Source organism: Muntiacus reevesi, chromosome 4 (assembly GCF_963930625.1).
Source record: "Muntiacus reevesi chromosome 4, mMunRee1.1, whole genome shotgun sequence".
NCBI classification, from domain to species: Eukaryota; Metazoa; Chordata; class Mammalia; order Artiodactyla; family Cervidae; genus Muntiacus; species Muntiacus reevesi.
Genome location: NC_089252.1, coordinates 93,596,922 through 93,611,207, shown reverse-complemented (window position 1 = coordinate 93,611,207; position 14,286 = coordinate 93,596,922). Strand labels below are relative to the sequence as shown.

At 52.1% G+C, this 14,286-nt stretch overlaps 1 protein-coding gene across 3 annotated transcripts in view; it reads right to left on the bottom strand.

Moving 5' to 3' along the window:
* Positions 1 to 14,286, bottom strand: part of LRIG1 (leucine rich repeats and immunoglobulin like domains 1) — a 112,414-nt gene that overhangs the window by 3,442 nt on the left and 94,686 nt on the right. For 2 of the 3 annotated variants that reach the window (XM_065933331.1, XM_065933332.1), the window contains exons 10-15: positions 12,861 to 12,932; positions 12,042 to 12,113; positions 7,742 to 7,905; positions 2,811 to 3,131; positions 1,216 to 1,497; positions 300 to 719 (exon numbers count right to left, since the gene is read on the bottom strand). In XM_065933331.1, the coding sequence (XP_065789403.1) occupies positions 300 to 719; positions 1,216 to 1,497; positions 2,811 to 3,131; positions 7,742 to 7,905; positions 12,042 to 12,113; positions 12,861 to 12,932 (1,331 nt within the window). The remainder of the gene's footprint in view (positions 1 to 299; positions 720 to 1,215; positions 1,498 to 2,810; positions 3,132 to 7,741; positions 7,906 to 12,041; positions 12,114 to 12,860; positions 12,933 to 14,286) is intronic. The other variant, XM_065933333.1, reaches the window with a different exon arrangement.

The window sequence follows — 14,286 nt, the reverse complement described above, 5'->3', positions numbered from 1 at the left end:
CACTGTGCCCCAAGAGAAAAACGGCCCAGTGAAATTCCTGCAGCAACAACCCACCACACAGTGGCAAAGCTCGATGGCTCAGAAAACTGCAGTTTGTAATGAACTTGCATTGAGAGTATTCCCATTAAAATGTGCTATTCTCCAAAGACAAAATGCGGTCATTGAGAAAGATAACATGGTGTCATTCCCCAACGATCTAGACTTTGGAGTACACTGAGTCTCGAAGAAGCCTGTGGCCTCCTTCCCAGACGGCCTGGCTGCTCCCCTCCACTGCACGTCCCCTGGGCGCGGTGGCTCACCTGTGTTCGTGACGCTGTACTCCTCGCTCTTCTTCCTGGTCTGGTAGATGATGCACACCCAGACAAGGGAGGTGAGCACGATGCTGCACACCACTGCGATGGTGAAGATGCCCACGGTGGTGCCGTCCTTCCTGCAGCCCGGGGTGGGCAGGACGCTCAGCTGGCTGTGCGCGCGCTCGGTGCCCAGGGCGTTGGACATCTCGCAGGTGTAGCGGCCCGCGTCTTCCGCCACCACGTTCTGAACAACCAGCAGCTGGTTGCCGGGGGTGAAGTGGTGGCGTTCGGTGAGGCTCAGGGGCCGGTCCCCCTTGAGCCAGCTGATGCGGGGAGGAGGGCTGCCGTTCGCCTTGCACTGCAGGGCCACCGTTTCTCCCACGGACACCACGCGGTCCTCCAGCGGCACCGCCAGGGACGGGGTCTCTGCAAGAAAGTGGGGGTGTAACCGTTTCTCTCTGGGCCTCGGCTGTTCTAGGTCTGTCTCCTGGAACAAGGACAACCCAACGCGTCATGCAGTGCCATCTGGGACCTTTATCAGAGCGGCTGGGTTTTCTACCAGAGGAACTAAGCCGTGCTGTCTGGGGATGAACTGACCTCAAGCCACAGAACCCCGTGGTTCCCACACCGCCTGGTGACAGGCTCACGTCTGTCCCTCTTGACCCACCCTGCCTCCCTGAGGAGAGGGCAGTTCTTCAGAGTGCCTTACACCTAAGCCCTGTGGAGGCTAAACCGGTGGCTTTTTTTTTTTAAGAGAGGGAACTACTTGTTTTGTTTAAAGTAAAAACCGCCTCTTGCACTCCCCGACCCCAGGCTTCACAGGACAGTCTGAGAACCGTGCCTCCAAGTCCCTATGATGTGTAAGAAAACCTTTCCCTCACACACACACACACACACTCACACTCACACTCAGCGTACCAACCTAGGACAGTCAGGGTGGCGTTGGCTGAAACGGAGCCAGCTGAGTTCTGGGCGGTGCAGCTGTAAACCCCCATGTCGTCTATCTTCACATCCGTGATGAAAAACACGTCGTCGTCGGGCATGACGTGCATGCGGCGCTCCCGAGCGGCGGGGAAGTCTGTGCCCCCATCCTTCTGCCAGGCGATCTGGGGGTTGGGGTGGCCGGTGGCGGCACATTCCAGGCGGGCCGTGGTGCCGGTCCGGATGGCGATGTCGTGGGGCATTTTGGTGAACGAAGGGAACACTGCAGAGCGGACAGAGGCAAGTCTGTAGAAAGCTGGGTGCAGAGGCCAGGAGTGGCTTCTGTCAGACTGACTGCCCCACTCCCAAGTGTCAGCTCACACTCACCGCTCTTTGTGCAGCGTCCGCCTAGGACCGCCCCCGCCCCAGAACCAGGAGCTGGGCTTTCTGAGCGCCGCAGACGGTTCCTGCCGCAGGGGCGGCAGTTATCACTCCCTCTCATCGTGCACACAAGGTTGGCTTGGACCCCTTCAATGGAAGGCTCCCCTGAAACACTGCTACCGTCTGTCCTATGGTGACCAGTCTGTATAGGGATACCCCATAAGTGCCAGGGCCTGATACCTGCCTGCCTGCTTTAGTCACCCTGAGGGAGCCTGAAAAACAAGGACATCTGCTCCTGCCAGGTGCTGTGACAGGGAACGTGACATGCCTCCAGCCTGGAGAAGGCAATAGGATGGCTCTTCTGTCTTGAAGAGAACCCATTTAGGAACCTTGGTGCCGGAACCATTTAACTATAGATTTAATAAATCAAGAGAAGCTTGCTATGTTACAGGGCAGGGTGCTATTGACTGCTCAAACTGTCTACCTCTCTCCCCCCTAAACTCACTACAAGAAACAGCAGCCCTGAAGAAGGCCATCTTGACAGGCTCTAGAGCTGGCTACCAAGTAAAAATCCTTGTCAGATACCCGTAAGACCGTTCTGCTCCCAGGTCACTGGTCCACGGCTCCCTGGCCTAGCCCCACCTGGGTTGGCTGCCAGCCCCAATGCTGGGCTGTCTCCTCGGAGGGCAGTGGCTTCCCCAGTGTTGGGGTGCACTTGGAATCTGGCTGCCAGGCATCCTGGGCTGAGGAGGATAATAAGTGAGGGGGAAAAAAAATAACAAGGTTTGGTCCTACCTACAATGTGGTGGTGGTGGTGGTGAAGTTGCTCAGTCGTGTCCGACTCTTTGCAACCCCATGGACTATACAGTCCATGGAATTCTCCAGGCTGAAATCCTGGAGTGGGTAGTCTTTCCCTTCTCTAGGAGATCTTCCCAACCCAGGGATTGAACCCAGGCCTCCCACATTGCAGGCAGATTCTTTACCAGCTGAGCCACAAGGGAAGCCTACTGTACATAATAACTGGATTAAAAAAATAAATCACCCAAAAAGAATCCACTGAGAATAACCCTACAATCTGCTACTCCTGAGCCCAAGCCAGGCCACAGTGTGTGACGGAATGGCGTCTCCCATCTCAGTCGTTTCCAGACGGGTGACAGAGCAGTCCCGAGCGTGGCTCTGCAGGAACCCGACCCCCAGTACAGACGGCGCACGTACCGTGCACCGTGAGCTTGGCCTTGTGCGAGTAGGAGGAGCCGAAGTGGTTGGTGATGACGCACTGGTAGCGGCCCTCGTGCACGAAGGTGACGCGGCGCAGGTGCAGGACGGTGGTATACTCCATCACCTCCCCGTCCTGAGCGCGCACGTGGGCGAAGTTCTCCATGTCGGCGTTGGCCAGCGCCTCGTTGTCCTTCTTCCAGGCGAATGTCATCGGGGAGCTGCTGCTGCTGGCGGCCGAGCAGGTGAAGCGGACATCCTTGCCCATCACGGCTGTGATGGTCTCTGGCTGGGTGATGATCTGGGGCTTTGGCAAGTCATCTGGGGTGAGAAGAGCCAGCTGTAAGGTACTGGGACCCTCCAGGACATGGGGACCAGCTGCGGTTCTCGTGAACAAGAAACTCAGACCTCCGCGGGTCCCTGAGCACCCTCAGCTCTACCAGATACTCTCAGGGATGTGCACTGTGGTTATCTGACCATATCCAGTAGCAGCTCCATGAACAGTGACTCCTCCATGATCACACCCCTCGATTACAGGCACATCCATGGTGCTCAGTTATCAAACAGTCCTCAACTTCCATAAGGCTACAGCTTTACTCACTCATTGTCACAGAAAACAGCATCATGAACCACTGTGAATGCAGAGTACCCCACACCCCTCAAACTTTACTCCAAAGGGAGTAGGGTATGAAGTATCTCCAGAACATCACTTACTTCCCTTGTAGCTCAGTTGGTAAAGAATCTGCCTGCAATGCCGGAGACCTGGGTTTTGATCCCTGGGTCGGGAAGATCCCCTGGAGAAGGGGATGGCTGCCTACCCCAGTATTCTTGCCTGGAGAATCCCATGGAGAAAGGAGCCTGGCGGGCTATAGTCCAAGGTTGCAAGAGTTGTACGAGACTTAAGAGACTAGACCGCCACCACCAGAACATCAGAGTGTGGCTTGTGAAGACGCACACCTCCATTAAAGCGGTGAGAGCGTTAGCAAACATGATCACCATCAGCTTTTCTGGAGTCCTAGGAAATAACTAGTCTGTAACAACCCAAGGAGTGTTGAGTCAAGAAAACATTTGAAGAAAAGTGACCGTTCTGGCATAACTCACCTAAAGTCCCATTCTTCTCTCCCTAGCTCTATGGTAGCAGTAAAACCCCACAAGCCTGGTAACTAGTGAGGCGAGCAGGACGGACTGGGAACACCCACAGAAGCTGCCTTTACTTGACCTGATACAGTCTGCTCAGCAAGGGGAGCCCCGGCCCAGGGCATGTGGTAAAAATAACCAGCAGTCAGTGCTGAGGCAGGTGTATCAGTTGGAACCATTAAGAGGGTGGCCAGGAGATTGCAAAGGAAATCGGGTGAGTGAAATGTCACCAGTGGGCTCTGAAGAGGTTCAGTACATTTCTGAAGGACCCAGAAGGTCACCCGCATGTGCAGGACTAGGCGTGTGCCCAGGAAAGACCTGAGAGGGTGCAGATTTCTTCCTGTGACGTGCATCAAAGATCAAACAGGAAGTGATGGCACATCCCCCCAACACACAATATGTTCATAGGCCACGAAGACTTAAGATGGCAGTACTCCCGAAATTAATCTAGAGGCTCAATGCAATCCCTGTTTCAAAATCTCAGCTGTCTCTATTGCATAAATTGACAAGATAATGCGGACATCGGAGGGAGTCGTAGTGAAAAGAATCTTCAACAAGACCAAAAGTGGAGGACTATGTACAAGCTAATAAAATTGTGAAACTCTCAAACGAAAACATAGGCATAAATCTTTGTGACCCTGTCTGTGCTAATAGCTTTTTAGATAATGACATCAAAATACAAATGACAAAAGAAAAAATTAGACAATCAAAATTTAAAAACCTAACCAGCCCACAGAATGGTAGAAAATACTGGCGTATCTTAATCCTGCTAAGGATTTACTATCCATAATACATAACGAACTCTTATAACTTAACATTGAAAAGACAGATGACCAACTAAAACATGGGCAGAAGATGTGAGTAGCCAGTTTTCCAAAGCAGAGATACATATAGGTCCGATAATATGCATATGAAAACAAGCTCAACCTCATTAGGGGGATGCAATCAAGACAACAGTGAGATTCCACTTAATATCTACTAGTCTAGGTAAAACTGAAACGGCAGTAACAAGTGTTGGACAGTGGAGTCCTGCGTGCCGCAGTCCATGGGGTCACAAAGAATCGGACACAACTTTATGACTGAAGGACAAGTGATGAGAAAGACAGGGAAGCAGACTCCTCATGCATCGTCCGGGGGCATGTGAAAGTGGTACAGCCACTGTGGGAGACAGTTTGGCAGCTCTTCAGAAAGTTCAGCATACAATTACCATATGGCCCAGCAGTTCCATTCCTGGTACAAACCCAAGAGATTTTACACAAAAACTTGTACATGAATTTTCACAGCAGCATTATTTATAGTAATCAAAAAGTAGAAAACAACCTGATGAATGGCTAAATAAATGGATAGCCATGCACTGGAATATTTATTCAGCCACTTAAAAAATAATGAAGAACTGATACATGGTGGGGGAGGGAGAAAGAAAAAAAACTACATTAAGTGGAAAAGGCTAGTCACAAAACACTATATATAGGATTCCAGTTACACAAAACATCCAGAATAGGTAAATCCTAGAGACCTGATGAACAGGAGTGGTTGTTAATGTGTTTGCGGTTTCTTTTATGGGTGATGAAAATGTGAAATTAGTAGTGAGGGTTACATGACTATTCCATATTCTAAACACCATTGACTTGTACATTATTTATAGCAGTAAATTTTATGTGTAAATTATACTTCTCTTAAAAAATAGCTTTAGTGAAATACAACTTTCTTACAATACCATCCACCTATTTAAAGTGGACAACTGATGGTTTTCAGTATGTTCACAGGTATGTGCAAACTGCATCACAGTCCATTTTAAGAACATTTTCATCACCTCAGAAAGAACCTTTGCATCTTGTAGCTATCATCCCTTCTCCCTCCACCCCTCCCCAGCCCTAGGAAACCAACTAATCTACTTCTACCTCTAGAGGTTTTCCTAGTCTGGACATTTCACATGAATGGAATCACATACAGTCTTTTGTGACTGACTTGTTTCACTCAGCTTGCTTTTCATGACCTAATAATAATCCTAATTGTATGCCTATAACACATTTTATTTATCCATCATCAACTGATAGGCATGTGGGTTTCCACTTTTTGGCCAGTAATAATAATAGTGCTATCAACATTCATGTACATGCTTTGCTGAGGGCATATATTTTGCTTTTCTTTGGAACTTACCTAGGAGTGGGATTTGTGGGTCATATAGTATCTATGTTCAACTGTTTGAGACGCTGAAAGCTGTTTTTCAAAACAGCTACACTGTACTGCATTCCCACCCGACGTGTAGGCAGCGTCGGAGCTCTCCCCGTCCTCACCGACCCTTGTTGGTATCTGACTTCGAGTCTAGCTTTCCTCGTGGGTGTGAAGTGGTTTCCATTTTATTAAAAAGGAATGGGAGATTCCCACGAGCTTGAAAATTCTGATCTTCTGCCAAGTGTTTCCATGATTCCCACTAGTATTGGATGATTGATTGAGTGGGAGCCTGAGCGAAAACGTGAAGGTGGCTCTGAGAAATGGGTCCTGACTGCTGCAGCCCAGGACCTACCTGCCGGGGCCACAGGCCAGAGACTGGGCCCAGCATGTCCCAAGTCCTGCCTCAGCTCGCGTTCACTGGGATAGATGATGCCCCGTAGCGGGACAGAGGAGGAAGGGGGCAGAAGGTGCAATTTCAGGGAGCTCTATGACAACCGAATGGTCAGGGACTAGGAACCTGAGAACAATGGAGGATGTGGCTCTTCTGTCCTAGAGAATGGGAGCCAAGTTCATGGCTTCCGTGAGAAGCACCGACAGTAAGGACGGCTGGTTTGGGGGGCTGCTACCACACCGCTGGACTGGGTCAGAAGAAAGGCAGGCAAGCCTGCTGTCAGAAGTGGTGGAGGTGGTGGCGGGTGGGTGTGTGGAAGGCGGGCACCTCTATCCTGACATCCCCAAGCGCACTGGTTACTGCTGTGCCCAAAGAGTAAGAAAGTGAAGTGCACCACAGGGGTCCCCAGACCCTGCCTTGAGGAGCTCCTTCCTGGGAACATCACCCCCAAGGCTCCGGGCAGACCCGGGGGACAAGAGGCAGCAGGTCGCACAGCTGCCCGGCAGTTCCGCTCCTAGAGCAGGAACCAGCAACAACTCGAAGCTCACCTCTTTCTGTGACTACATCTTCCTGCCCACGAGGCTGCGTCATCCCTGCATGGAGCCTGTGTGCATGTGCGTGTGAGCGTGTGTGTGTCTGTTCAGGTGCTCACCATTTTCTGTGCTCTCTGCAACCAAACCTGGATCCCGACCACTCCTCTTCAAAAAGATGGCAGGACCAATATGCCAACAATCAGAAGGAAAAAAAGCTACAAGTGCGATTCCAGTGCTTTGGAGACGCAGCAAGAGTGCAAGTCAACACGAAGGAATTATTTTTACTGCAGCAACTGTTCTCCTGAGACTCATTCTTCCTGTATTTAACCTTTCATTCTTGGGGTTGGAAAGAAACACACAGGAAAACCCCAGCCTCGTACGCTGAGTAAATTCGCAGCTAAGCCTGGGCACCAGCGCCGTCCTGAAACAACACAGCCACCTTCCTGTAACTGATTATTCGCCGTGTAACTGAACCAACTCCTGCTCTCCCCTGATTAAATGCATGCACTCCGACAACCACATAATGAGGCGATGGCCCCGTAAATATGACGTGTGGTTTCGGTGGGAAATGAACTGTATCCAGCAGCTGACAGGTCACCGCGGGCTGGGCTGACTCTCATCCTGTAATGAAGTTTCACCCGGCCCCCGTGCCCTTGGTAAAAAAGAAAAACACCAAATTACAAAAACCGTCTTACCACACACAAAACTCTCGGGCGGCACGGAGAAGATGCTCTGGCCCTTGAGCGCCTCTGGGTGGGCACAGGTGGCCGTCACGAAGCCCTGCAGCGTCCTGCCCAGCAGCCAGGGGGGCAGCCACTGGAGCTGGCAGTCACAGAGGAAGCTGTCGCTGCTGATGTGGCTGAAAGGGAGACGAAAGGGTCATGTGAGCTGTGACCGCACAGGAGGGACGCCCCCCACCTGGCCTGGAGTGATCCTCCCCTCCAGCCAGCTCTGGCTGCGGTGCCGGCAAGCTCCAGCGGGAGAGCTCTCTCTGACGGTTCCTTTCCGGCGACCTAGAGCTGTGCATACAGCCTACCTGGAGACTGAGCAACAGCAGCTTCTCGCTCAGCGGTTTAGATTCTGCGTCATGAACAAGCCACCTGGTGACGCTGACCCTGCCGGTCGCAGGCCCACACTTCAGGTGCCGCCATCTAGACGCCACATGCGTCCTCTCTGCAATAGCCACCGCCCTCACGGGACCCCAGGCCTCTGACCATCGGATGGGAATAGCATGGCCTGTGTGTGTGAAGACACTCAGCTGTGTCCCACTCTTTGTGACCCCATGGAGTGCAGCCCGCCAGGCCCCTCTGTCTGTGTGGTTCTCCAGGCAAGAATACTGAGTGGGTTGCCATGCTTTTCCCCACACCCTCCTATAAGACAGACTTGGAGCTTCCAAGCTCAATCCAAGAGTGAGATCTAAATTCTGAAACAAGTCTCGAGAAGGGCTCTTTTCCTATATGACTGCTGTGTTTTTATCCGGCGGAGCTGCAGGCTTTGTTACGTCCAAATGTCAGCCTCACCAGCGTGCTCCCCTCTTGTTTGTATATTTATCTCCACACCAGCGCTAGTCAGGAGGCCGGCAGGAATCAGCTCCGCTCCCTAAATAGTGCTTGTGAGTTAATTGCCACTGCCCAGGGAGCATGAGAACGCACAAGCTGGGTTTTGTGAGGCTCCAACCAAAACAGAGAATATTTTCTTTTTCATTTCTCAGCAACTAAGGATAAGCTTTTTCAACAGAAATCGGAATCGCCATCTCAGCGGACATTCCTTCCTGAGGAGTCACTAGAAGATAAGTCAGCCGAGGAGCAGACCTGCCCTGTTCCTGGAAGACCTCAGGCCACGAGCTCAAGAGTGGAGGTCAGCCTGCCACGAGAGTGGAGACGGAGGGCTTATTACATGGGCTTCCCTGGAATAAACGGTCCCAGGTACATGATGACAAAAAGGGGGTGCTGAGATGCTCAGAAATCCCAGTAGTGTCACACGGGCCAGTTTTAGAGCAATACCTGTCCGCTAACCTGCCCCCCACCCCCATATTCCATAGCCCCTCCTTTATTTTCCTGTATGTCACTCAGCCTCTGAATGAGCAGAGAAGCCATCAAATCAGTCAATAGCAAGGCGGGATGAACCTGAAGGCAGAGAACCCACGGCTGACAAAATTATATAAAACCTGCTCTTTGCTCCCATTCCTCACCATTCCCAGATGAGCTGGGCGTCTTCACTTATTGAAATAATTTGGGGAAGTGATTTCTCAAGACTGAAATAATTGAGATCTGAGCCACGATAACTGGGATATTGCCCATATTACACCTTAACATCAACACTGGGTTTTGTGTCTGTTTGATGGGGTAGGGTCATGCTTCGTGCTGTCTGGAGAGTTGCTCTGTTGTGGGGTTCCCATAGGTGCTGCTCTGTTGAGGGTTCCTAGAGGTGCCAGGAGGGTCCTCACAGCTGAGCATGGAGAAACAGCCAATTCCCACCCCACATCCGGAGAGCTCCCCAGAACAGTGGTTGTGGAGGTGCCACCAGGCACCAGAAGACTCCTCAGCATGGGTGAAGAGCAGAAAGGGGCTCCCCACTGTTGGGGGACCATCCGGAGTGGCTGCCCCTTCCCACAGGGAGGCTTGGGCACCACACATGAATGTCTAGGGGAGACACTGGCTGTCACTGGGACCCTCAGGCCTTCAGGTCAGGGACAGGGGTGTGTTTCATTTGAACCACACAAACGAGAAAACACACGGCTTTTCTCCCTGATCAGAAACGTTTTCGGGAAGGGTTATAGCTCATGTCACACAAGCAGGGCATTTTTGCTGGCCCAGCTTCCTGGAGAATTTCACCTCCTCCTCCTGTTAAAACCTCTGCAGATGGAAGCCTCGAGACCTCAGATAGTGGGTGTTCAGGATGGACAGAAGGCTATCCTAGAGAATTTAGGAGTAACAGGCCAGAAGAAGAGGCATGGAGGCAGACATCGGGGACACTGACCTCCCTTCCATACACACACACCACCTCCAAGACCAGGCCCAGCTTGAAAGGCCAGATTGGGGGGGGGTCAGTGGTGACCCCAAGACTCTGCAGCTCCCTGCTGCCAACAAGCACACCCATCCTGGGCTCCTGCCTTGCAGCCAGCCCAGCACTCTGCTGGCTTCCATCATGCATTTTCATGACTCCAACTCCAAGTGTGTTTCTAATCATTGCTTGTGGAAATTTACCCAGAGGATGACTAAGTGCACGGCTCAACCTGCCTTGATCCGATGGGGGAAGAAAATGACCAAGTGGGATTACCCATTTCTCCCATCAGAGGGCTGGGCCCAGGGCCAGCCCCAGCTGGGTACATTCGGGAACTGGTGGGAAGCACAGGCAGGGGCCCAGGCTGAGCCTCCAGAACCAGAAGCAGGGCCGGGGTGGAGTCAAGCACCTGGAGGGGTCCAGTTGTTCCCAGCTAGAAAGCCCTAAGGAAGCCCGCGTTTTTAAGAGGCCCAGAGGAAATTCTCTCCCTGTCCTGCTGTCTTCCCTCAAAACACCCTCTTCCCTTTAATCAGATCGTTTTTACTTCCAGCACTATATTTGGAAAGTTTAAAAAACAGGAATGCTGGAAGAAATGTACAGTGAAAACACAACTTAGATTCTACAATGAATGCTTTGTGATGCTTACTCTATCATGTATCTATCCACATGTCCATCCTTTCACGAACTCTCGTTCTAAGACCACGGCCCTTCTGAGAAACAGCAAGACCTGACAGACGGGACTCTCACAGGACAGAGTGTCACGAGGCCAGTGCCTGCCTGCCTCCCCTCACTAACGTCCTTCCCAGGGGAACATCACTGGGGCCTCTTCCTGCTCGCCTTTCCAACCATGGAGACTGTGCCTCTCTATGACCCATTCCCCGCTCCCCGCCCCCACCAAGGGTTCACCAGGAAGGTCCTCAGGAACGAGGATGAGCTCAGGGTGCAAAGACAGCCATGGGCACGTGTGACTTTGTCAGCTACTTTGAGAACCCAAAGCTGCACCTCGAGGGAACTAAAGAATCAGATACATGTACAGGAAGAAGAAAGGAAGCTCGGGTGTTGCCACCTCCATCCTTAGATGAGCTGCTCTGCCAGGGGTAAGCTCTTCTAACCAGTCACCCCAGGGCCACACTGCAGTGCCAGCATCACCCCCTGCAGACGCCACGGAGGCCCTGGAGACACATGGGGGCCGGGCACCTCCTCTCCATCCTGAAGTCCATGTGACACTCCACGGGGAGCTCTGCCCTGTCCACAGTCCACCCCGCTGCTTAGAGAAAGCCCTCTCGATAAGGGCCCTTCATTGTAAGCACACCCTAAAGATGGAGACTTGTCCTTGATGTAATTAAAGGGGCAAGTATCCATTTTATAGAAGAGAGTTTGTTTCCCATGATCGACAGCAGTGGGTCGTCAGCTGCAGCCTGCAGGCCCACTGCCTGTTTCTGTAAATAAGAATTTACTGGCACACAGCCACACCCACGCATTTATGTATTATCTATGGCTGGTTTCTGCTTAAGAATCAAGCTGTTGTGACAGAGCTCTTGTGGCCCAAAAAGTGGAAACTATTTACTGAGGTCCTGTAAAAAAAGGGTATTGTCCCCTGATTCAGAATAAGCCCCTAGAGGGCATTTTTTTTTTTCCTAAAAGACAATTTAACTTATAAATGATCCCAAGTGTGAAAGTAAAGTGTTAGTCACTCGGTCATGTCTGAACCCCATGGCCTACAGCCTGCCAGGCTCCTCTGTCCATGGAATTCTCCAGGCAAGAATACTAGAGTGGGTTGCTATTCCCTTATCCAGGGGATCTTCCTGACCCAGGGATCAAACCTGGGTCTCCTGCATTGCAGGTGGATTTTTTACCACCTAAGCCACCACAGAAGCCCGTAAATGATCACACAACTGTTTGGTAAGATGAAGCTTACTGCAAATAAGGCACTTCTTACTCTGAAATCCTCTACTCATGTTAATCTGGGGCCACAGAACCCCGGGTACTTACAGCTCTTTAAGATTCTTCATCTTCACAAAGGCATCAAACTGGACAGATCTGATTGCATTCTCTCCAAGGTTCCTGAAAAGCAACATTCTTTACTTAGGCAAAGAAACTCTAGGTATCCTTCAGGTTAGCCATGTGTGTGAGTTAAGATGCTCAGGGATTTTTTCCTGACAGTCCTGGTTTCACTGATGAACCGTGGGCAATAGGTCACAGCCCTGTGTCCTGTCCAAAGGCCACCGTAAGTGGCTATTCTTTCACCTATATTGACACAAGCACACAGAATAACTGGGGAATAAGCCAGGACTAAGGGCAGCATCAAAGCTAAGCTGAGGCCTGCTCAGCAAGTCAGTAGGGAAAACTTTCCCAAAAGAATCAAGGTTGCATTTGATTTAAAGACAAACTAAGAATCCAGTACCAGAGGCATCAGATGGTGACACTGATCAGCCTCAGGGCTGGCCCCGTCCTCCCAACTCCTGGCTCGGCCCACCGTGTCCCTAAGCCCTGCGGAGCTGCTTAAGGGGAGGCTGAGCCTGAGGCAGGTGAAGGGTCATCAAGGAAGTGGAAGGAGCCCAGGGCCCGAGTCAGCGCTGGGCAAGGGGACGGAGGAAGGTATTTCTGTGAGCCCCAAGAGGCTGTATGTTCGGTAACCGTTGCTGGCACAGGCAAGACGAAAGCCAAAGTTGAAGCTGACTTAGAAGGAAGCAGCTGGCATTTCTGAACAGCCTGTTTCTGGGTTTACAAAGACGTGATTGAATTGCCAGTGGATTCCCCGGCCGCTGGGTCCGCAGGCCTGGGGTCAGTGGGGCCTGGCTGGGTACTCACAGATGCTCCAAGCCTTCCAGTCCCGAGAACGCTCTCTTGGCCACGGACTTGATCTTGTTGCCGAACAGCGTCCTGCAGTTTCCAAACATCCAGAAACAGAGGTGGAGAGGGCAGGAGAGTGACGAGGGAAGTGAGGGGAGAAAGAACACAGCGTCAGGGCGATGCTAGCTGAGAGGTCAGTCTGGGGAGAGGCAGGTGGGAATCTGACCTGGGCTGAGATGATGTGTCTGAGGCACAGAGACCCTCCCCTTCTGAAATGAGGTACTTTTATCTTTAGCAGAACTTAACAGTGATGACAAGTAGGAACTCCATGCTCTGTCTTGCCAAAAAAGGCCCCTTGTGGTGGTAAGTGGAAATCACCTCATCCAACCTGGTTATCTCCCCAGGGACCACCCACGGGTGGGGGGTGTGTAGCCACAGTCTCACAGGGGAGAGAGCGACTCATCAGGCTCCAGTAAGAGCGCACGCAGTCACAATGAAAACTCTTGGAACTAAAGACTACAGCCCACTTCTGGAAACTGCATTCTGTGGATAAAGGTCCCCAAAGGCGGCTGGGAGAGGACAGGACAGTGGGTGTGCACTGAGATGGCAGCCAGGATGCGGCCACGCGGAGCTGCGTCCCTGCCCACAAGGCCCCTCAGCTCTTCAGCAAGAGCCCAAGTTTCACATGAAGCCAGTGGTGCGAGGATCATTAAATCCCAGACAAGTCCTCAAAGGTTACCTAACTAACGCCTGTACCTGGACCACCCACCCAAGAGAGGGGGCGCCCGCCTGCTGGCCACTCCAATCACCATCTCAGCAGTGACAGCCAGAGTTTTCTCAAAAACCCAAACCTGGCACCTGCTATACACCTGGAGGACACGCAAGCCTCTTCCACAGGCCGTGTGATCCGAGGGCAGTGAGCCTGGACTTGGGGTAAAGAGTAGGGGTGCACTGAGGGGCTGGACACTGGGAAGGAAAAGCGTCAGATTCCAGATTTCCCTCCTCATTATCAGACGCTCTGCTGAGCGCCCACACCGCATTCTCTCCACCCGCGGCTGCACACAAAACCATCGGCGAACACCGAGATCATGCTGACAACGTGTGGCTCTGTGACCGTGGTGCCTACCAGGGTTCTGCAAAGCGCAGGTTAGGAAAGTTGCGGGCTCCCGGCAGCCAGCGTCCGGGAAGTCTCTGAACCACAGGGTGGGGCAGAGACCCCTAGGCACCAGGCAGGTGCTCAGGGCAGAGAGCCCTGGAGAAAGGCCGGCCGCGAGCCGCTAACAGGAGCGGGAGTCTTTGTCCAGATCCACCGAGCATCAGGGGGATGATCGCCATCAGAGCCCAGCCCTGCTTCAGACCTGCGTTAGGATGGGGCCCACGAGGGCCAACAAGAAGCACCAACCACTCTCTGGAAAGAGAAACGTGAGGTTTGAAGAAAGCCACA